Source organism: Cataglyphis hispanica, chromosome 8 (genome assembly GCF_021464435.1).
Source record: "Cataglyphis hispanica isolate Lineage 1 chromosome 8, ULB_Chis1_1.0, whole genome shotgun sequence".
Taxonomy (NCBI): Eukaryota; Metazoa; Arthropoda; class Insecta; order Hymenoptera; family Formicidae; genus Cataglyphis; species Cataglyphis hispanica.
In genome coordinates, this window is record NC_065961.1 from 2,900,921 (window position 1) to 2,926,952 (window position 26,032).

The following is a 26,032-nucleotide window of genomic DNA, read 5'->3' on the forward strand; positions in this document are numbered from 1 at the left end:
CGCCATTTTGCAAACCGGCTTCCGTGATGTTTCTCACCGATTAACATACAAGTTGATTCTCGTCATTCTTATCGAGTAGCACCAAACCTTATTTTGCAATTTATCTGCGAATAGAAAATCAAAATAATAAAAATCAATGAAACAATAATAATTTTTTGTTCAAATTTTTAATAGGCGCGAATTATTTTTATATTTATTTATTTATTTATTTATTTATTTTTACTATATCTTGCTATAGATTATAGATGAACAAATCTATGGTACAAAAATTTAAAAATTATAAATAAATTGCATAAATTATACTCACATGATGTTGCGATAAAAAATTTATTTTATCGACATTATTTCATAACGAACTTGTATATATTAATTTATTTTACGATATTATTTATATTATTTATATTACATAATTAAAATGGAAAAAATTTTATAGTATAAATTACATAAAGAATAATATTTATTATAAAATGGAAATATAATCATTAGAACATATTTAAATAATTACAATAATTACAATATTCTTTTGTAAAATGTATGTAATATTATATTGAGAATAAAAATATGATTATATGTATATTAATATATTCCAACATTATAAAAATTATATTGTAATTTTTACTATAATATTTTCTCTGTATGGACGTGATAAATCAAACATGTATTTTTTTATATATAATATTGTATATATTTCAATATATAATTCTAAAAGTTTTAAATGTTTGAACGTATGTTTTCTTTTTTACAATCAATATTAAAATAAACTAAGAAAATATCGAAAATAATATCGTGAAAAAATGTGAAAATAAAAAAAATAATAAATATTGAAACTAATAAATATTATTAAATAAAATGGGAAGATAATCGGCAAACGTGAAAAAATTGTTTCAGTTTCTTGCATATTGCGAGTCGCGCCGCTAAATAATGTGCATCGGGACGTTTCAGCGCGAAATTAAAGCTCGCGCGATAGTCGCGGAATTTTCTCTACTCAGCTCGAGCGCGAAGTTTCTTGCACTCTCTTTGTCTCTTCCGACGATCAATGCACCCGCGGTCGATTCCGTTTCCACCTTGTGGCTGAGTAGGATAGACGACACTCGTCGAGTAGTCTTTCGTCTCTCGTATCCATAAGGATGCGTTCCTAGAAATGCAACGGAGCCGCGCGCGGCCGGCGGTTTCTCTGTAACATTGATTAGTGTGTCTTATCAAAATCTCGTAAGCAGTGTGCTTCCACTTGGCTTTCTCGCTCCTCTCGCGAAATTTCATCTCCATCTTTTTTCTCGAGAATAAAAAAAAATTATAGTCTGCAATTACAGTTTATAATTTTTTTTTTGGGACATTGAGAAAATAAATAATATAGTCTTACTAGTCCAATGTAATCGCACATATAAATTATAAATTTTAGTTTTGTATATTTTTAGAATCTCTTGCACATACTTATAAATAAAAATATAAGAAATTATTTTTATGTTTATATTTTAATTGTTGAAATTATAACTCAAGTAAATTTATACAAATTTATTATTGTGATTTGTAGACATTTAAACGTGCAAGCATAAGAAATAAATTGTGCGGACGAGATATAAACGAATTTAAAACGTACTGTATAAACGTATTATATATACTGATATAAAAGATATTATTTTCTATGAAAAAAATAATTTACATAAGAGAAACTTGTATTTATTGAATAATGACATTTTGATTCCCTGACGAAAAATAAATTTATCTATCGCTCTTTAAGAGATTCATTTCTCTACATCGCTAATCCTGTATTTGCCCATAATTTCGAGAGAATCTTTAGAAGAATCAGGAATAATAGGAAGAATAAAGTTGCGTAGTATGAAACGAGTGAGAACAAAAGTAATCTCTATGATTTCAACCTCTTCTTTATCTTCGCCCGTATCACGATATTTTAAAAAATTAATTAAATTATCGTATAATTGCGTTCTGATTATCGCACCTTTTCCTTTCTTTCCAACGACCACGTGTAATGGCTTGTAAACGTACAAAGGGGGGTCTTTCCGGTCGGTCATGAACTAACCGAGGTCACGCGAGCTTACGTAAAAAGGCACGTATCTGGTTTTCGCGATCGAGCCAGGCCGAAGGCTATTATTTATTCAACAGCCTCGTCCCACTTTGAGCTTTCCGTCGAGCCCGTACGAGTCCGCGACGTCGGGTCAAAGAAGGACTACAAATAAAATGAAAGAGAAAATTCGAATGCAGGAAAGATTCGGGCACTTTAAAAATGCTTCGAAATTTCTTATATTTTTTGTTTCTTCCTTTGTCCTCTACTCGTTAAAATTTGGTTCCCATTTTATTAATATCGTAAAAAGTATTTGTCAATTTATTATTTTGATTAGGAATTAATATATGGGATGTTTTATGTTGACTATTTTCTTTTATTTATTTCTTTTTCTAATGAAAATGAAAATTTTTATCATGTGAGAGAGGTTGACGGATTATGTCTTTTTTATATTTTATTCTAAATACTTTTTTGAAATATTATTTACAAATATTCGTGAAGCATTAAATAATCGCAAATTTTAATGTGCAATTTAAAAAAAAAAAAAATTTCCACCAAGATTATCGAGTTGCTAAATCTCTTAGTATAAATCTCACATTACGCGAACAATTATCGCACTAGCGATGCAGCTTGATAATTAATAACTCCCGCGGTGTTCATATATTCGCGCTGCATTTATATTCTCGAGATGCATCGCGCATATAAAACCCCGGGCGGAAATGATCTAAACGAAGCGAGAAAAACAGAGAGACGCGAAACGCGAGATCGAAAGGGAAAAAAAAAAAAAAAAGGAAAACGAGTATGATCAGAGATATTTTTTGGAGAGAGGGGGAGGTGGAGAACTCGGCGCGGGTTCTAACAAAATTTTAATTAAATTTCATAATCTGGAGACGACGCTGTCTCGAGCATTGTATGCGACCGGGAACTTAAGCCTTTGTCACGCGGGAGCGGCGGCGACGCATTCTCGCACTCGCGAGTAAAATGCGAGTACCTCGTTGCACTTTTCGTTTCCTCCCCTCTTGCCTCTCTTTTATTTTCTTTCTCTTTTTCCATCGCGAGATGAATGCAACGTGCGACGGTAACGGGAACGGGGCGCGTTGCATTTAATTAATTCCCTGCCGATTTCCCCGCCGCGTCCGCAACGTCTCTTTCGTCGCCATTTATTTTATTCTATTTTTTTTTATCGCGTGCGGTTAAACAGCCGCCTAAATTCGATTAAAACTAGAATCGACGCCGCCGCAGTGGGACAGCCGCTTCCTGGCGTTCTTAAGGCACGCACCGCAGCCGGGATTACCTGCATGAACGATAAACGACGGGTGACGGTATATATTTTTGATCAAAAGAGGATGAGTGAGCGATTCATATAGTGGATTTTTTTTTTAATTTTGTCTTCTCAATCGACATTTGTGTATTTTAACAAAATTTAACAATAAACAGTAAAATTTAATAATATAACGTATATGACAGGAACAAAATTATTAGCGTATAGATTAAGTTTCAAATTGTATATAAAGTTTAGATAATTAATATTATTTATATTCAAAATATTATTATTAATATTAATGGGCGTCAATATATTAAAATTAACACGAATATTGAGCAGAGATTTTAAGAGAAATACGAGGGAAACATTCAAAGCGAAAGTGAAACCAATCTGTAATTCACAAGATTCACTTTAAATATGCAATTTTTCTCAAAGCGAATCTTATGAATCGCGAATCACTCGTACTTTCAACTCTTTATACGCGGGAGCGCCTTCAAAAGTTTTTTGCGAATTTATTATACCTGTTTTAATGTATATTTTTAATGCTAATGGATAATGCTTGATCTGCTTTCGGTTCAATATCAAATGAAAGAATATATTATAATCGATAGGGCGCGTCTTTAATCTTTCCTGACATTGACAAAATTAGAGAAAACTGGTTTTAGAGATTAAATTACATCAGAGGCTATATAAAGGAAAAAATACGATAAAAATCAAAATGTGACAAAAAATTAACTGAACAAGAGTATTATATCATCTCTCTATAAAAATGTATTTTAGAAGAATATTTTTTAAATATTTTTTATTAAAAAGAGACTGTGTTGTGCAAAAGTGAATTTTCTTTCTTCTGGTTTTTTCCCGCGTTCGCGAATACCAACCACGGCTTATTTTGCCACGTGCTTTCTCGACGACGACGACGACACGGACGAATTTTGAAGATCTCTCCTTTCGCCGACTTATGCGAAGGGTTAGGGCGGTACTCTCTTTCAAGTACGAATCCTCGAAAGAGGAGCCGTGTGGTTAAATTTGCGCAAAGTACACCGGCGATGCCGCGATCTACAGGCGTGTGTGCTTCGCCCACGCACCGCTTCCCAAAGTATTGATTACTTTCCGCCTGTGGGAAGGTAGGGACGCGAATATGAAGGGTAGGAGAAGAGGAGCAGGAGAAGGATGAGATGGTGGAGGAGGAGACGGAGAGGACGCAAGGGAAATGATACGCGCACTTTCTCTTTCTCGCATCCTCTTTGTCATTTTTCACAACGTCTTTCACTCCCCCCCCCCTCCCCCGTATACACTCTTTATTGATTAATTATTTTTATCATCATCATTATTTCTACATTTAAATTTAAGTGCTCTAGGATCGTTTTATGAGTGTACATATGTCATTTCCATTAACCTAGCATCATATCACTGAAAATCAAATTTAGAAGCTCTTGATTATATGACACAATTAAATATTAATTTATTGTTGATTTTTGTTGCGCAAATTCCGAATTTATTACCGATAATATTTCTTTTGAGTGTATTAATTTTACAGAATATATACAAAATACAACCGCGTAAAATTTATGGTTTGATCCCAATTTTATAATCAATTTATTATATATATTTGTTAGAATTTTTTTTTATTTATTACTATTTTATTTATTATTCTATGTACACTGCAGATATACGAGTTTATTTTCCTGGTTATATTTTAGCATATTTTTTTTTTTTTCTTAATTATATTTTCATAATCATTTTTTTATATATATTTTTATATTTTGCCATTTTTATAATTGTTGTCAATTTTTTTAATAATTAATAGAAAAATTATTTTAGTAATTAAAAGAATTTATAATTATCATATTTTTCTTTCTCTCTTTCTCTTATACACGCATATATGCTTTCTTTTATTCTGTTGGTTTTTCTCATCGACCGACACTATGTATACATTCGTCCTTGCTTCCTTGCTTTCGCCCTCCTTTCATTTCGACTAAAGCCACGGTTGATACCGATGGTCATCTACTGCGAAACGTGACCCTCCTATCTCGACTTAAAGTCTGCGGAAAAATTTCGACGATCGTCTCTTAGCTTCGTTAAATATTCCGGATAGGATTATTAGTTAGATGAGTTGCGCTAGTCAGATGACAAGAAAGTTGCGGATTTGCTCTTGTGGTAGATGTCATCTTTTCCAGAGACAATTTAGCGCTGATTGCCTGGAGAGACGAATCTCACATGGCAATCTTTCCAAACTTGCCAAGAAATCTTATTTAATGAAAATAGTTTTACTTTTTATTAAAATATATATATATATATATATATATATATATATATATATATATATATATATATATATTTGTGTTAATAATAAATTCGGAAAGTAACCGAACTTTGTTTTATTTTTAAATAAAATAGGTAATAGTTGTGACAATTTCTTATCGTGATAGCAAAGTTTTATTTTTCTATACCTATGTATCTGATGTCAAAATATCAACAAACTCGAGACCACGCTTATGTGTGATACGTAGAGAATTTTTCTAAATTATTCTCGCTTTAATGAAATACTTTTCTGGATTTTTCCTTTTAGATCCTCACTATGGGATTTTATATATAAAAAAAAGTCGCGATCATATGTACATTCTCAATCATATGTAGAGCGGATTGCAATAAATTTTCGTCGAGAGCATCTCTCTTCGTGTCACAGAAATCCTGTCGCGTAAAATACTTGCGATATTTCCGATAACGTTCCCGGTTCATTATTAACCCGCTCGTGCCAGATTCCGTATCTGTGCCATCGGCCGTCACCATTTAGGCGGGGCAAAATCGAAAAACGCCGAGCTTGGTGAAAACCGCAAAATTGTCAAATATATACGTCGATATCTTTAGCGATGTCGCTTGACCCGCGATATAAAAGGATTCTCGCACTGGTCGATCGACATGTTCATTTGTGACGTAGATTTTTAGAGACCTGATTCCATTAAATCGTACATGCCTAAATTTAAGTTAAACCCGAATATAAAGAAAAATCCGTCGATGAGCAAGAATTTTTATTTTTATTGGATAATCGGTACGTAATTTGACTGGTAAAAATAATTAATACTTGAGATCTTAAACAAGTTAGTTCGTTTATCAATTCTTGATTAATGTTGAAAGAAAAAAATAATAGTTTTTTTGATAATTTTAAAATAGTCACCCGGTTATTACTTCGATCGAGTCTCATCGATTATCTCGTTGGTAAATATGTATGTCAACCCTGTTTCAAATATGTGAAAATTAACCCCTTGATTCTTCTTTTGCCAATGAAAATAGGCGAGAATTTATTTTGTTTCTTTCTTTTCTCATCGTTTTTATCTTTATTCATATTAATATATTCATTATTATCAATATATCATATTTTTATCAATCTTTAACTTTTCTGTTATTTTTATATATATTTTTATAATATTTATCGCCTTAATGTGATAAAATTTTTATTTAATTAGATTAAATATTTATTAAGGATACGTAAATTATATTTACAGTTTTTCCCGTGCAATAATCTGCAAAATAATGACGTTAAAATATAGTTTTTGACAATAGCAAAAGGAGCAGTTTTACTTCGATAAATTAAGCGAATCTTCACTTCATCCGTCCATCAATCGTTCTATATGTACATAATTTTGAGATGAAAACTGATTAATGAAAGATTGGCGAGGTGGAATGCTCGATCGATGGCGCGAGCGATAGCTTGACGGTGGTCGGGTCCCGAAAATAGCCGCGAAAGCGGACGCGAACGGAATGGCACGCGAAATGACGGGCCCATCTTCGTTATCAGCGCGCGCGCCGTCAATTTTCGTAGGCGCGAATCGGCCGACTGCTGTGTGTGCAATCACTTTAGGCGGTAGGAGAACTTTCCGAGTCTCGCCAAATCGATCCGCGTTCGGTCGTTTCCCTGGCGAGAACCACCCTGGCGGATTCGACGACGGCCGATGCGTGCCTCCGAATCGGCGCATCTTAAAGCGCGATGAGACCAAAAGATGTACGCCGGCTCGAGAGTTCTCGGAGAGAGAAATCTCGCAGTTGCGTTGAGAGGAGAAAGATTGTGTGTGACAATGCAAAAATATTGATTTTGAATTTTTGAAGAATTTGCTTAAATGTTTCTCCTTCAATTTGGAAAATCATTTGGAAAAATATCGCGATTGCATATATATTTCATGATTAATTAGGAAATTGTTTAAATTAAATTTTTTTTTATATAAAATTATGTTTATTTAAATTCTAAAGTTTGCACGCGATACATTGTGTGCAGCAATACATAATATGAGAATATTATCTATTAATGTAATGTAAACATTGTACGATTTAATCTGAGAATTATATCACGTTAAGAGAAATGATAAATAGAAATGTCATACGATAAATAACGAATGCAAATCTAGTGTAATGATTTAATTATACATGTTGAATTAATAGATAATGACTTTGATATATTAATTTCGAAAGCACGGAATGTGTATTGAGTTTTTAATAGATGCGCAGTATCAAATTCTGCATATAAATCAATAATGGTTAAACAACTATTTGATTCGCAGATTTTAATTCTCTATAAGTATTGCAATCAATAATGGAGACTTAAATAATTGGAGATACATTTAAAATGTTATTTTCATCGAATTTTCGATGATTTGTTTTATATATTGTTTTATATATTGTTATTATATAAATTTTAATTTTATATAAAATAATGCATAAATTATTATTATATAAAAGTTTTTGTGGATAGAAATTTATGATTTATATTTTTTTCTGTTGCAGGTGAGCATATCTTTTGATGATTACAATCTTTATAATGAGAGAGCGTCAGGTGATCGAATGCTTAATAGAAATGATGGTACAACTTTTTTCGTTTAGTCAGGAAGTGGATAAGTATTTATGAATAATTTATAAATAATATGATTGAAACGTAGACAAAGTTAGATGATACAGTAAATTTTTTATTCGCTTTTACTTGATACTATTACAGAGGATTTTTTAAAATAACATTTAATATCTTAAAAATGTCATTTATATCTTTGATTTTTTAAACTTATTGTCTCATTGTTTCATGTGGCAAAAGAGAGAGATAGATACGCAAAAACTAAGTGACTACGCGCGCAAATGCACAGTGTGATAAGAGCTATCTAAAGGAAAAAATTCCTATTTTGTTAGATGAATTTTCTATTAATATTTATAATAATTGCTTGATTTTTTTTTTATTATTTTGATTAAAAAGTTATATAAATCACTTTCTATATTACAATAAATATATCATAATATGTAATTTTATATTTTGATAAAAATTAATGTCGCTTTCATGCAGAGGTCATATAATTATCAAACATATTAATTACAAATATATCTAACAAATATATCTAACAAAATAAGATATTATATTTTATATTAAAGCTCATTATAGCGCCGCTCATTACAGCGAGCGCGATGCGAGACTGCCAGCTGCGAAGAGCTCTATTCCGGGAATGAGCTAAGAAACGGGATGCGAATTCATTAATCGATCCCGAAATGTACGTCTCGGTCGCGTCGTTTCAGGACTAGCCGCGTCCTAGGATGCCGCCGCTTCCCACCTGTCGCACGCGCGTGCCGCCTTTTTTAAGATATAGCGCTAGGTCAAACAGGACGATCGCGAATTTCGTGCGAGGCCGTCTAATGCATCGCCACGCAAATGTTGGAGCTTTTAGAAGCGTCTATCCAGAGACAAAAGTCACCTACGTGGTTACGCCGATGACGACGAAACCGTTGTCCACCGGCTCGTCTTTACGGTCAGGAAATCAATTTCGAGATTAATTCTGCGGTTGCGAAATGGAGCGTGCATTATAATCGCAATGATGATCGTTTCGAGCCCTAGGAATTGTGTATTCACGCGATCGTTTTATCCCCTCATAGGATGCGAGATTAAGTCTATTGTTAAGGCTTTTATTATAGTATGCAACGTAATTGTTCACATTATTGATCGGACAAAAATCTTTGTTTTAAAAAGTACAAATAACAAAAACTATAATCTCAATCTTTAAGCTATATATACATATATTATTACAATTTATTTTTATCTATCAAATAAATTATGTTTGCTAACGTATATACAGGGTGATGAATGAAATACTATCGATTATTTCGGAGATAATAGATTTTCAGACAATAAATTAAATAATCAATTTAAAATAATTTTTAATTTGGAGAAAATATTTTCAGGTAAATAGGAAATTATGCATATTTTAATTAATCTAATCTACCGAACTTTGATGGTTCCTTTTTTTATCTCGCATGACAATTTTACTTCACAGATCATCTTTCCTTTAATTATGCGTAATGACGCGTAAAATTATTCGAAAAAATTTAATTTGATTTGGAAAATCAAGAACTTAAAAATCGTTATAAAACATGAGAATATTTTGTAAAATAAAAATCGATACACACGCAACTACGGGAATAAAAAAAAATCAGAACGCGACCCGGCCGGAATAACGAATCCAGCACGCTCGATTCCCGGGCTTATACGACGGCCTTGAAATTTCGCTCTCACTATCATCCCGGCCGCCTCGTCATCCCCTTCGACGCCCCGTTAAAGGACGAGGAAAGAAAGAGCCGCGAAACCGTGCGGGCGAGCGAGAAGACTCGAAGGCAGCCCGGGTTGCCCTCCTCGTGATAAGTTTGCGCAGAGAGCGAGAGTGCGTCAAGAGAGTGGAAAGGGAGAGTGAGAGGAAGGGAAGAAGGGTGGATGAGCAGCTATGAGAATACGAAAGAGAAAGGGCATCGCTATAGGCGGATGAGACGTGGTTGAGGAGGAGGAGGAGGAGGGCGATAGGGAGATGGTGATGGTCAAAGGGCGAGGAACGGAAACGGGAGGCGATGGTGGGGTCAACGAGGAGAGGGTCAACGGAGAAGGGGTGGAAAAGGAGAAACGGATCCCGGCGGAGTCGTCGCCACGGCGGCTGGAAAAAGGAGTAGGGAGAGGGCTCACGAGGGAGGATCACCTAGAAGAGCTACGAGAGAGAGAGAGAGAGAGAGAGAGAAAAAAAGAGAGAGGGCTCGCCACGCGCGCTCAGGGATGTAGGGTCGTTCATCCCCGGGTCAAGGTTACCCACCTCCATCTCTTTCTCCTCCTCGCGGATCTCACCCCGTCGCGGCCCGTGCCATTTACCACCCAGCTTCGACCAGTATCCCCCGTCCACCGCCCACGCGTCTCGCTTCTCTTTACTTCTCCTCCCCCACCGAACCCGCTTTATTTTCCTACCCTCAGTGTCGCTACCACAGCTACTATTGCTGCTGCAACCACCATCGATCTTTATTCCCTTTTCCTTCGTAGCACCTTCGCGAGATCGCTTCCGGGGCCCCCTCGTAAATCCTTCGAAGGGAACTGGAGAGTACTTGTTTCTTTCGCGCGGGAATCGAGTCGGACTCGAGTGTCACACTAATCCGCGGGGTTGCGGAATTTTTTCGTGCAAACGTGTTACGATTTTCGTCACATTTACGTCAGGGAAACTTTTCACGATTCGATATTATTTGAAATCGGAGCGATACAATCTATCGATAAAACAAAATATAATTAGATCTTAAATTTAATACTGAAGTGAAATAAAAAAATTAGGGATCAGGTAAAATTCACTTTCTATTACTTCTATGTATTTTCTCACAAATTCTAAAAATTATAATTATAATAAATTGTTAATTATAAGAGATTTTTTTTTTTAACTTTTGATTATTTCAGAAAATAGCAAAAAACAATAATAAAGATAAAATAAAATAAGAATAAAAATAGAAAAAAAGAATAAGAAAAGGAAAACAACTTTTGAATGTTTGAAAAATTTTGAAGGTGATAGTCATAAATATTCGGGATGTTGTTATCAATTTTTCTCAGTTGTTCTTTCTCTTATGTGTTATGCGACACTAAGCGTGTCTGATGTCGAGACGATTCGCATAGTGAAATCAATGCGTGGTAAACGACCACCAGAGACGTTTCCGTGTATAACACGTGCTCGGAGAACGAAACACTAGCACTAGAAGGACCTCCCATGAGCTTGGCGCGGTGACAATGCCCGATAAGGCGCGGCCGCGAAAGATTTCTCATCGAAAACATCATGAAACGCGGTCAATTTGCTCGTTGTTGAATTGCTTAGCAATAAGAAAGACCGTTCTGATACCTTATTCTTGAGTGTGATCACGTGTGCAAATTTTATCGCGATTTTCTCGTGGAGAAAAAGTTATTAATATATGTGAGTCAATACACGCACGTGTGTGCATATAATAATAATATCTTGATCAACAAAAATCCGCACGCAATTGCATAACTTTTTATAGTATATTTTTACGTATGCATTTATACACATATACACATACACATACGAAGAATCAAAATCAATAAAAGCATTTTTTTTTAATTAATAATATTGAAATTTATTATTTTAATTATATTAAGATATGAAAAATATATTTTATATAACAACTAAATAAAAATTATATATGTACATATAATTATTTTATTTGTAATACATTTGTAATAACATAAAATTGCTTTATATTTTAGTGTCCTTTAGGACCTTTTTAGTATCCTTTTATATCTTAATGTAACTATAAATCAATACAAAAAATTGTTCATTGATTTCGAATACATGTACACTTACAGCAATGCAATTTGTTCAGTTCCTGTTATATATAATTTAATTAAATTTTGGTATTAATCATAAAAAAGTTTAAGTACATAATTATTCGAATGCCTTATATTTTGCAGAAAAGAAAGTAATGAAAAAATTAATCAGTGTTCTAAAATATATAAAAGAGTGATTTTTAAACAGGATTATCTTATTTTAGCAAAATTTTTGTCTTCTGTCACAACGTCGGTCTTCTCTCTTTTCCATTCCTCTGCACTTACGTCAATTCGAATTCTGTGTTCCCTTCAGCATAATGCATAATTCGTACATTTCGAGAAAGAGAGGCAGCCCTTCGCGGCATTGCCCCGTAAACTCTCACCCTTCTCCTTTATTTATCGCCCATCGTACGTATACCGACGCTCTTCCCTCTCATTCTGGGAAGAGTTAAGAATGCATGCACTTTGCGTTTGTCTGCATCCGTAGAATGCGGATCGCTTAAAGATACGAAAGCCTTCGCTAATTGCGATCTTCCACCTCTGCGTCACATCTAAAAATTGAATTCGAATCTAAAAATTAAATTTATATATAATTTCATTTTATCGTTTAAATTTTTTTTCAAATTTTTCAAATTTTTTCGCAAATTTATATTAAAAAGCCATGCACATATCCAAGGGGATTGTGTTAATTTAATTAATATTAAAATTGAAATTTTAAATTAAATTCTCAAATTAAAATATTAAAATTGCAATTTTTAATATAAAATATAATGACACGTGTGCGCGTAAAGAGTATAATTCGAGAAACGATCGAAATAAACAAAAGATAAAAAAATGAGACATGCGTATACAGTTGCGCAATTACCATATTTCGCGTTTTTCAAACTTCCTTTGGCGGATGATAGCGAGTCTTCGGCACGATCGAATTTAAAAGAACGATCGCGAAATATTCGGCGACAGGGGGATGTCGTTACATAGGGGACAAAGGGAAGATAGGGAAAAGGGAAAAGAGAAAGAAAAGGGGCGGAAGGATGCTGCCCGTCCCGTCTCGCAATGTATGCAGCTCGCGTTATTCCGCGCGATGTTTATGCGAAGGATAGAGTCGGTCTTTCTCCCTTCTGGAAATAACGCCGATGGGATGCGAGGGAGTGCGCTCGCTTATTGCCTTAAATTGCTAATTGGGCTCAGGACCGACGCTGCCTTTCCACGTTGTGCAATCTCCTTGTCCCTTTCTCTCTCTCTCTCTCTCTCTCTCTTGAATCTTCCATTTTCTCTCCCGACATCTACTTTCCCTTTTGACTCTGCTTCCTCCCCTTCTTCATCCTCTCCGACTTCGATTCTCTATTGTCGCCGGGACCCTCCGGAGACGAAGAGGGTGCTGGTAGTTGCGTAAGGTTCTGATGGAATTTCAACGATGCACAATTCTGTGACAAATTCGACGTCGACTTTTCTCCGGTTTGAATTCAGGAGAAAACCGCGGTGAAATTATTAATATTGATTATTTAGAGTTATTAACATGGAGGGGTAATTATGATAAATTAATTGTAATTTAATTTATTATATAAAAATTAAACTAAAATATAAAAATATAATTCATAATATTCATAAATCTATAAGATAAAATCCGTAAGTAAATAACGCAGTACTTATTTTTGTGCAAGATTGTATGTATATGCTTTAAGAAAATAAACATTAATTAATTTCATTCTGATAAGTCTCATGAAACACATAATTATATATATGTAATACAAATTTCTCTCTCCTTGCGAATGATATGACTTGTTTTACATATGTTATTACATAAAATATTTTATCCACGCTTAATGCGTTTGATAAATATTATACTTATAAATATATATCTGGAGTGAGGAATTTTTAATTCAGCAATAATGTGTATAATTAATATAGTAGCTATACACAATATTAATGCAGCTGCGATATCTGATCGAAAAGAATGTGTACTTGATGTTTCTAAAGTAACGCGTGAAAGTCTGTGCGCGCATCCTCTTTATGTTATATGTATATAAATATATATATAATGCGACCATCGGAGAAATTAGGGGTATCATGAGTTTCGTTGGGCGATATCGCAGTTTCACCTGCTGGCACCCGGATGTGCTCGCGAATTACGCGTTTTTATGCGACGCATTATCTCGCGTGTTTTTGCTCATCTCACGCGAGCATTAATCCGATGACGAAACGTACGCGAAATTAGCATCGCGATATCTTAATAACTCACTAATAAAGCCGTGTTCACCAGCTGCGAGGAAAACTATAAATATTTATTATTTAGATTTAGATTCGCTGTAAAGCAAATTGAACGATCGCCTCTTTGCGAAGACGTGCAAATATATATCAGCGATACGCATGTGATCGATAGATCGAGACGATCAATTTTGTACAGCAGGTGACCCGGTCCCTTTTTTCATAGGATCTATAATTTAGTGAAATAGTAATTTTGGTACACTATTACTATGATCGTTTCAAGCTGATACTATTTTATGATTCATAATTGATCGTAAATAAATGCTGCTTTCATTTGTGTTTCGATCGATATAAGAATAAATTTTGTTTGAGGAAAATACGATTAAATTTAAATTTTTCAAAAGTTTATTTATTTAAAAAATTTTTTTCTAAATCTTTGCGGAATTTAATTGAGAAGTAAAATGTGCTCGCATCTTAATTCGCTCTTTGATTTCGAGTTAAGAACACATCGTATGAAAAGTATCGAGGCGTAGATAAAAAAATGATACGCGGTCTGGGTCGCATATCGATCGTAAATAATTCGCGGAGAATTTCCGCGATCATGGGTGGTGCGTGCCGCTGCCACGTGGCAGCTGCCACTAACAGCTGTTACAACGTCGCGTAAGGTGCATTGCTTTCTCGCGCACGCTGCCGATTTTTAATGTTTTCTTGTTCGCAAAAAAAAAAAGAAGGCATTCCGGTCCGCGAAAACACGCCTCTTATCGGCGACGCATCGACACGCGTCAATCCTCCAACCTCGATATTAATTAGTCACGCGAATGCTTGTAATTATACACGATAGCGAAATCGCATTCTCGATGTAACGCAACTCGTTTTCCTTCTCGTCACGTATTTTTGGGCAATCGACGCGGAATCAAAGTATCGGGGGACAATAAAAATTGTAATACTGAAAAACATACTGGAATAAAATGCAAAAATAGTTAACGAACTTTTTATTGGGATATTTTTTATTTAAGTATTCAAAAAGAGAGAGAGGGACATATTCTATTAAAAAAATATAAATTTTATTTCATTACACAAAATGTAATCGATTAAATTCGAATGGTAATCACTATCGTAAATGTGCAAAAAGTTACGAGAAATATTTTGTATAAACTGATAATAAACTATTACCGTAAGTTCGCTTGCGAATGGAAACGAATATTTGCGGAGAAACTTTTTTTTGTGAAAAAAGAAAAAAGAAGAATGTTTGGAACAAATACGGCGGCATCTTTTCGGCGGCAATTTAAACTCTCTCTCGAGGTTTCTCGAAAATCTCTCGCCGTCATTCAGGAATGTCGAGATTGTTCGAGTGCTTTTACGAGAGTAAAATGTGAGCATAATGACAACTTCTTCGTCTTTAACCGAAGACAAACAACGCGAGTCGAGTCTGGCTGTCGGTCGTCGAAATAATCGAAAACGAGATATTAACTCGTCGTATTTGCTATGTCGCAAGTTTTAAGCCTTTTAATTAAATCTGATTGTTGTACAATATATAATAAATATTCGAAAAAGAAGATCTTATCAAACTCCTTATCAAAATAAAATCTTATCAAATGCAAGGGAGGGAATAATTTTTGGTGTATATCCTCAAAAAGAGAGGAGAAAAGTTCTATTAAAAAGCATCAACTTAAAATTAATCGCAAATTCAAGTTAATTCTCAATAAAGAAAGAATAAAACGCAACACACAGTGTCGAAAATCGATTAAGTCCAACATGCGCAACTGTGATGTATTTTATTCACTAAAAATACACATTACTTTAATGCTACCCGTGTGACATCACAAACAAAAATTTTGTGATATAATATTGTCGTTAATATTAAACAAAATGCAATGAATAGAAAACTTCCTGCTGTACATAAAAAAATTACTGTTCGCATGATATTATATGTATATATATAATACATGTATTTTTAATATAATTTAATACTTATTTATTATTTAATATTTATATAATATAAATATTGAATGTAATACAATACTGTTATTAACCCTAAATTTAAATTTGTATTTTCATATATATCAGAGCTTTATTAAATTCTCTTAATTCTTAATAAATGTATATTGTTTTTATATTTTATTATATATATTAAATGTCTTTGCGACAAATTATCTATTATACATTTAATGAGATACACATATTTTTGACATCTCGACATGAGATCACGAAGAGATGCAAAGATACGCCTGCGTCCCTGTAAGAAATTCATGTTGGCGCCCGTGTGCGCCACGCGCGCGTGCGCGTTCTCTTATCTTTTTTCATATCTCAACGTATAAACGTGCCGCCGCCGCTGCCGCTGACAGCGGCGGCGGCGGCTCGGGTGTTTTCGTACACGGGCGGCCGAGACGAGGCGCTCCAGTCGACCGGTCGTTCGGATGGCCGCAGTACGCGGCGAGACGCGAGACAGTGTGCAGTTTTTTTCAGCGTGATACGGAGTATCGCGCGACAACGAACGAACGTGCGCGCGCTCGATTACGTTTCGACTTCGCGACGCGGTCGTCATCGTGGACTGCCTAATCGAGACAGGAGAAAGCCGAACGCGATCGAGAGGATCGGCGCCGCTAGATCAGGTGGTAGGTTTTTGGCAGAAGTGTGTGTGTGTGTGTGTGTGTGTGTGTGTGTGTCTGTGTGTTTGTGCTATTCGCGCAGCACGTGGTAATACGTAATCGTGATAAGAATATGCACGCGAGAGCCCGGAATGTGGAGCGAGGCGTGGAAAAGAGAGGAGGGAAAATTAGTCTCTCTTTCTCTCTCTCTCTCTCTCTCTCTTTTTATCTCTCTCTCCCTCCTTCTTCTCCGAACGACGCGTTTTTCCACATCGACGAGCGACGTGGCGCCGACGCAATTTCCGCGTTTTCACGCGATCGTCGATCGCGCGCGCGTGTTTGTAGTTTTCCGCGGAGTACAGTTCGCGGAAGAGACTCTCGCGGGATCCACGGAAGATCTTTGCACGCGGACTAACTTCATGCCTAAGTGGCGCGTATGTTGAAATTTCTTTTTGAAAATTCTATAATCCGTTAGGGGTGAAGTAAAAGTACAAATTTTTTGTTATGAATGCGGCGATTTGTTAATTAAACATTAATTAAACGCGGCTTATTGAATAACGAATCGAGTATCTCTCGTTTCAATTTCCCGCATATAAAAATATTTCAATATTTGCGATACATCGAATATGAATTTCCGTTTCTGTAAAAAAATTGTGAACGTTAATCTATACAGAGACTTTCGAATTACAAACATTGTATGCAAATTGAGCGCGAACTAATTTCGCTTTTTATGTAAAAATTTAACAGTTTAAGGTCATTATCAGTCAATCTTAATCGATCAATTAATATTAAAATAGTCAACGTTAATTTCATATCGCGACATTTCTCATCGTTTTAAAAATGCACGAATTAGAGAGAAGTAATTAATTAATCAAAATTTCAATTTCTAATGCGTTAATTGATCAATAAATTAACCAAACGATCTGTCCGTATACACGCACAATATACTTGGAAAATTACACGCATGCAGGTTTGGATCCCCGAAGTGTATTGAACAGTCGATACGTTACGAGATTCTTCCAACGAGTTCTCTCGCGTGACTCCGATCGAGACTTAGGTTCAATTTCGTGCCAAGAGGGAGAGAGAAAGAGAAGAGAGAGAGAAAGAGAGAACGGTTTCTCTGACTCACTGTGTCTCGTCGACGCATTCGTAGTTGCCAACGTCATTAACACGCGGCGTCATTAACCCGCGTCATGAGCGCCGCCCAAAGAATTAAAAATAATTTGCAAAAAGAAGTCGAGAAAAAAAGCGTCCCTTTTTTCTTATAAAACTTACCCGATCTTCTAGATTTACACCTCATACCTTGGCATGTTTATCGCGCATATTCATTATCTGAAATTTTTGGAGCAAAAATGCAAGAGTCTTGTAAGATAATAATTATGCATTTTAGATAAATGAGATCTGAAATATATTATGTGGATGATATATATCACTCAGAATATGTATCACAGAGAATTAAGGGTTTGCTTTAAGATTCGAATTGTCTCTGAATCTTTTTTTAATTTTAAAAAATAATATGATTTTACAAACTAACTCTCCCTGTCCCTCTGCGTACATATTTATTTATTTATTTATTGTATTTATTATATATATTGTTCTCTATTTTATTTGATTTTTCTTGCAATTTTTTTGCTCCACTTTAATTTGTAATTTTTCAAATATGAATGCAAATTTAATATATATATATATATATATATATATATATATATATATATATAATTTGCATTCATATTTGAAAAATTACAATATTTATTATATCAAGAATTATTATATATATATAATAATTCTTGCAGTCTCGTAGAAAGTCTTATTATTTTTAAATGATGCGTAATAGAAGCTGTCTTTGTCAGTTAATTTGACAAAGGTCAAGGTCAATAAATTGGTCCTCATCGCGTAAACTTTTTTCATCTCACTGCGACATTACGTGTTATTTTTCATGCTCGCGGATCTACCCTGACTTTCGCATTAAAATTTCGCGAGCTTTCCTCGGATACTCGGGAACGCGGCGCGAAACACGTGGTGCACAGCTTTTTGTTTATGAATTGACTCATGAGTATATGAGTGGGTGGAAGAGAAGAGAGAGAAACATCAAAGTTCGCAAGGATAGAATCATTTTTTGGAGTGCACATCGCTAACGAGCACGGAGACGCAGTAGAAGTCGACCATCCGTTAGAAGCCGACGACGGCGAATCTCTCGTTAGTGTCTCGATGCGTCTTCCGTTGTGGACGAAACCGTAAGTTTTCACGACTATAAAAATTTAAAGATTTTAATAATTTTCTACATAAATATCACAAAAATCGCGAGATCTGTGGTCTCGCTTGTCCTGATCGTTTCATGTTTATCGTATTTAAAAAAAAAAAAAAAGAAAAATGCGTTATAAAATATAGAAATAGAGGGTATTGAGGATAAAAATTTGATATCTCTTCTCTCTATAAAATTCCCATTAGTTTTTACCTAGCTAAAGCTCGGCGAACATTAAATTTGCTCATCGAATCATTGATAGGGAAATTCGTCGAACTTCATTCTCGGTGAATCGCATCAAAGTACGTAAATGCAAATGCGTATGCGTAAATAAAACACAAGATTTCACGAATGATACATTTACACTGAGCGTCGTCCTTACCTATATGCACCGACACACATATATTCCCTTACATATTAATTCGAGCAATCCTACAAACTCTTTACACTTTCTCGCAGTCCCGCGCTCTTAATCTGACCGGAAACCGCGTAGATTGCGTAACCGCGCCCGATAATATCATGCAAAGAGTTATGCAAAATTTTTGCCTGTATCGTCGTTCACCGATGGACGATGCATTGGATGCCGTTATCTTCCTTCGCGAAGCGCCTGAGATATCGGCGTTTGTTCGGCGTATCCGGGATTTAGGTCGCCGTAACCGTAACTCGTAATCGCGCGCGTAAATAAACCACTATCCATTCACACGCTCAACTTCGACTCATCACTCTGTTCGCGAACGAAAATTGGATTGCATCGATAGAAAGACGAGTGATTTCTATATTTATATGTTCATTTAATATAAATCATTAAAAGAGAAATTTTTATATTTTTAATAAATTTTTATATTCGAATTAAATAATTATATTTTAATTATTTTAATTTAAATAAAAACATTATTTTTTTTTATTTAATAGAACAAGTATATATAATTGGCTGTAGCTTAATGCAATAATATTTTATATAATATTAATATTAATTTTATAAATATTAATATAAAAGCGTGCAGTAAAAGAATAGGAGCTTTGCGTGAGAATATTTTAAAATTGCGATGTTTTACATGTCAATTTATTCGAAAAATATGAGTTAACGAGAAATTATTCATTCATAATAATGAAAATAACGCTGATGTATAAACCATGTGCCTCCTATATTTGACAGATCGAGAAATAAATAAAGCGCATACGTGGATTGCAATCCGGACTATTACGCATAACATGTACAATGACACATATAACGATCCTTTGAACTCGATGACATATATTGACTGGCCATTTCACTAACTTTTCCGTTGACGAATGATCTCGTAAGACACTTGTTGCTTTTATTGAGATGCCAATGGATTTGGCATAAGCGAATGGCATCGTTCAAAGAAAGATAATTTTATAAATATTTAAGTAAGATTATATTTATAATAACATTTAAGTAAGATCACAAACATATTAGTATAAACATTTTAGAAATTATTTAAGCGTGGTTTTACATTTTTTGTTTTATTTTAGTCTTTATACGATAAAGTCGCACACACATAAATCATCACACGAAAATTCTTCTTCTTTATTTATTTTTTTTTTTTTTATCTATATTTTGTACTAGATAAACTTTATAGTGTTATATTTTTATATTTAATACATTACATAGTCCGCACTTTATTCATAACAAATCATAGATTATAGATTGTATACAAGAACCGGTGTTTACCCGCGGACTATGATATCTCTTAATCAATGCGATTACGATTATTGTAGCTAATTAGCACAAGAAAAAGTCATTCGAAAATCTTGCGCGAGTTATTGACGGCGCTGACTCTGTCATTTCTATTGCGTTAGATGATTCAGCATAACTCATATTGAGAAACGGCATAATCATCACGCCATTCGATATACATATATCTAACCAACCGATGCAGATTATGTTTGCAATGTGCAAATGCACATTTAGCGACCGCGTTGTAATGTGCATTATTGCAGTCGTACACGCTATTAAAAGACCTTTTTTGCTAAATAATTCTTACTATTAATTTCTGATTATCTTAATCTCTCTTTTTGGCAATAGATGAACTGAGATATATCTGAAAGATATATCTTGTCTGTATAATGTTTACCGATAATTCATCAATAAGATCACAAGCCATGAATGTACAATGTGAATTTTAAGAAAGCCCGCGAAAAATCAGCGAAGATTAGCTGAAAAAATTTTGTACATATATATTTTTTCGATTTTATAAAGTGAAACGTTATATGAACTCAAAAAAGTGTAGGAGCTGTGAATTTTTCTGGAATCCGGGAAGTTGAGAATTAAAAAACATTCCAAATAATTAAAAACAAAACAAAACTTTATTGTATTATTTACTAACGTTGTATTATTTACTAACATTTTGTTAGCTTAGTCGAAAGTTTGTATAATTTGCTTACATGAGTTTTGCGTCGCCAACTCGAAAGTCGTTAACTTACCTCGTGTCTACTTCGCGTCACGAAGTGCACAGTGAATATTATCCTTGTGATAAGACTGCAGTGAATCTTTCGTAATGATTACGTCACCGTCGTGACGCGACGCGGTCCGCATAGCTTGGTGAACAAATTGACAAGGATACATACATCTTCTTGGCATTGATTCGTCGCGTCATTTTCTTTTTCTTTATCACTTGGCTTCCATGAATCACCGGAAATCGTCATCGCATTGCCGCAAATGATATTCAGAAATGTGCATACGGTGCATCTTTCCAAGTATTTAGATAATGTCATATTGTTCGTCGAAATTAATAGGAAAAATTTATATTAATAAATAATATTAATATATAATATAAAATATTAATATATAATATAAAAATTTACTGACGTTATTTCGAGGATTTAATATCGCGTTTAACAACATAAATTAGCACGCGTGTGCGCTCTTAAAACAGCCCTCACTATCGCGAATATAAGTGCAATATCGTAAACATCAGAGGTGGGGAGAGGGTGGGAGATACACACCACCCCGGTGGTATGCGCGCATGTTTTTGATACGCGTCTAATCGCCGTGACATAATCGGCGTACCGTCAGCGCGGCACGACATGATCTCGTAATATAATCGATGCTTTTCTCGGGAAGAGCCGCTGCGGCTCGTTTGAAAGCGCGCGTTAACATGATCTCTATTCGGGTGATCCTCCGGAGGATAATTTTTCCAGCACGAAGAGAAAGATCCCTGGACGTGATGCATCATACATTGGCGTGTACCTTGTGCAATCTCGCATTGTTAATTGATCGTTTTTTTTTATCGAATGTATCGCGTGTTTTTCTTTCACTTGTCAAAGCAAAAATGTTTTAACAAGCTATTTTTGCAAATGGATATTTTGAAAATTTGATTCGAATAAAACCATTTGAAGATACGGCATTGGTTTCCATCGTGTATTTTACAATTTTTATTTTGAAAATAAATAGAAAATGAGTGATGTCTCACCCGTGTTTCGATATGAAATATAACGATTGTCTTTGTTAATTAATTTAAAGAGAATCACGCACACGCTTCATAAAAATTACTGAAATTATTTCCTTAAACATGTTAATCAACTGAAACATAAACGTTTACGCGTTACGTGAACGAAGGGAAAGTCAGCGGAAGAATCGGACGACGGGTGTCCCAAAGTTTGAATGTAAAAACTAGATCACACAAGCAGAACCGAACGACGAGACTACTGGGTCCAATTCAATTCGACTCGCGGAACTCGCGACAGCTCCGATATTATTGAGCTCAAATAAGCGCGTGCTTTTGTTCTCGCACGGCACGCCGCTCTCTGGAGGCCGGGTTAAAAATAAAGGCGAGACCGTTTAGCGGTCTTCTACATCGGGGCTAGTCGCCGCATATGTAATATGATTGCGAACTAGGATTCCGGTGATATCTTTTTTATCGGAATAAGCGTAACGATCGATTTCGCGAATTTTGATTATTTTCTAATCATCAGAAACCTTAAACTTATGAAATTAAATTTTATTACATAAAATATTTGTTGCACAAAAATAAATTCGTAGTTTTTTAACACCCATGTTCTGCAAAACTGACTCTATTTCAAATATAACGGGATGTAATAATTATTCGCGAAAAATTGATTTATAGAACAGGATAACTACGTATAATATATTTAATTAAAACTGCGTATAATATATTTAATTCTTTGTCATTTTACAACAAAATATTACAGTTTTAAAACAGTGCTGGTGACATTTATTTTAATTATAACTTTTAATTACCGATCTCTCACCTGTCACTCTTTTTCTCTCTCTTTTGGAGATCTATAATTTTTTATTTACGGGTATAAATACTGTTTGCGACGACTATATAAGTCGATATAATTTAGCTTCGCTAATCACATTAACATGCTTTTATCGCACGCACAATCAACAAATAAGATAATGACTACACGATAGTTAAAATATGATACAGAAAATTATTAGGAATTATTAATCTATATATCACTAGTAGTAGTTTCGTTAATTCTATTTTTTTTTCTCACGAAAAGAGATGATTTGCGATAGAACGAGACTGAGAATTCAGGAAAATATCATCGATGAATTCAATCGAGAGATTGAATTCGATCTCGCTTTCTCGTATATATAGATAGATAATTGCTCTCTATTACACGCCTGAATCGTCATCCTCCACTTTCTCACGGAAGCTCTCCAAAAGAAAGAAAGCGTCAAGGGCGAAAAAGAACGAGAGAGAGAGAAAGAGAAAAAGAGTGAGGTTTGTCGAAATGGCGTTTCGCGCGATCGAACACGAAGTCGGGTCGTTATACTTGACATTATCGTTCGATATATGTATCATCCATATATATGTATATGTGTATATATCGATCTTTCTCTGTCCATTATCACATTTACGATGCAACGATATCGAATGTAAATAGTCGCGCATTCGATATCTTCCCTCAAAATCGAGCGTATGGGAGAAAATCTTCCTGCGTAAAAAAAATCGTAACTACATGATGACAAGCCCCAAAAACATTGTATAAATATATATGTATATATATATAGGGTATTTCGTGACTTGATTGATACAACAGAGAATGTGATAATTTTACGTGAAAAAAATAAATCGAAAATAGAATAAAATAGATGGAAAAGAAAATAAAATTATTTTATGCATGGCTTCATTTTCGATTTGAAAATTGGAGAGGTTAATAATATACACGAAGAAAATTTTATAATACAAATTTTCTTTTGCAACATTTTATATAAAGATAGAATACATATATAATGACATTAAAATATTTATTACTGCAAAAAATATAAATTTTTTACTATAACATGTGTGACATAAGAGATTCATTCAATCTTAAAAAAGCGTAAATACGTTATTATTAATCTTTCTAATTGCAATGTCAATTTTCTCGAATGTACATATATAAAAGCGGAAAGTAGAATGTACGATTGCATTTTCATCTCTTTTATACACATATAAATATAAAGAGAAGACTTGAATAAACTCTGACGAGAAGTGGCAGGAAGCCCTTGGAGTATCGTGTCGTTCGCGCTGAATGAACGTAAGACACTACGAGGCCATCCGTTAATAATTCCAACGCTGAGTCATCGTTTCCAATAAAATACGCCCACCGTCATCGCCCGGTGCATTCGAAATGACGTCGGTCGCTGACACTACGGTCGCGTGACGCGTCTACCTCCGGATCTCTCCTCGATCGTCTTCGACGCCAACGAATGATTCTCGCTCGTAATGCCAAATTCCTTTCGGCAAATACGGAGTGACGTGTTTTTCGAACTATTTTCAGTTGATGACAATTTTGGGAAAATCCTAATGCGCATCGAATAATAAAATGCTAGGTAATGCCTTCCGGGAAGAATCGACGAGAATTGATTAGGCGTATTTTATCACTCGCTCTCTTCTGATTCTTGTATAATGTAGATATTGCTTTATGTTACTGTGATCTGTCAACAATGAGAGGCCTTATCCGTCAACGAATGATTGGTTAAGTAATAGACGTTTGTATTGTCATTTTGTAATCGTTATCTCGTGGCACAAGATACTATTACATTATTATTTCCTAGAGAGAAAAGCTATCTCTTTCTCTTATTTTTTACTTGCCCCTCCGACTCTTATCTATTTTCTTTTCTAATCTATATATATATGATACAAGCGCGCGAACTGCGTATTTCTAGATGAAAATATGTTAAACCCTACTTAGAGGAACTCCACTTATAGTTGGCGGAAGAGAGTCTGCAAAACATGCTTTAGATATAATACCTATTTTTATCTCTACAATGCTCCCATATCTTTTCATACATTCTTTGATTCACGTATGCCACAAATCGCTAGCTATGTCCAGTATATATTTTCTTTTAGCTCATTTCCTCGAATTGTTATATTTTCTTTTTTTTTTTTTTTTCTTATTCGTCCCACACACAAGAGTGAATTAAATTACTGCGTATATTAATATGTATAATAATTACGGAGTGATAACGAAGACGCGATATCTAATGAAGCCCATAGTGTAACACGACGCTCTTAGATGTTCGCGATTATTCGCAAACGTTGTGCAACCTTTGCTTTCGGATATGGTCTCGTCGGCGCCGCCGTCTTATCGCTTAAATTCCTCTTTGAAATTTCTTTTTTCAATTTTCCATCTTTATTTTTAGTTTTTTTTTTATTTCTACATGAAATGCATGTGCACAAATTTGATATATTATATGAATTGTAATAGCTTCTAAATTATTTTTCTCTTTAATGAGTAAAAATTGCTTATCTAGTTTACATTAATGAATTTTTTTGTCACAATCCATAATCAAAATATTCGACTGATAATGAGAATCAACATTAAAGCGGGCATTTTTTTTCTTTTCCATAAATTGCCATTATCGTGAATAAATCGGAGTATAAAATGGAAATAATTAAATATCATTTCATATACAATTGCGAATGATATATTCTCTATCCTAATTTGAATTTGTGTAATTCTCTAGATATTGCACATGGAGACGATATATTAGTTTCGCAATATTGCGTCATTACGTTCGTGTAAAAATAATTTGGAATAATTTTTATCACCGCTTTATAGAATTAAAAGTCAGATTTACAGCACGTCATTCTTATTAAACTTGAGTTCTTTTAGATAAAAATTAATAATT

At 34.4% G+C, this 26,032-nt stretch overlaps 1 protein-coding gene across 7 annotated transcripts in view; it reads left to right on the top strand.

Annotated features, from left to right (window-relative positions):
- The window catches only part of LOC126851399 (insulin-like growth factor 2 mRNA-binding protein 1), an 83,380-nt gene that overhangs the window by 46,823 nt on the left and 10,525 nt on the right, over window positions 1-26,032 (top strand). For 2 of the 7 annotated variants that reach the window (XM_050595335.1, XM_050595336.1), the window contains exons 1-2: window positions 16,508-16,703; window positions 18,704-18,910. The exons of the other annotated variants lie outside the window; for them this stretch is intronic. In XM_050595335.1, coding sequence (XP_050451292.1) covers window positions 18,885-18,910 — 26 coding nt within the window. In that variant the 5' untranslated portion in view covers window positions 16,508-16,703; window positions 18,704-18,884. Of the gene's footprint in view, window positions 1-16,507; window positions 16,704-18,703; window positions 18,911-26,032 lie in introns of those variants that run through there. 7 annotated transcript variants of the gene reach the window in all.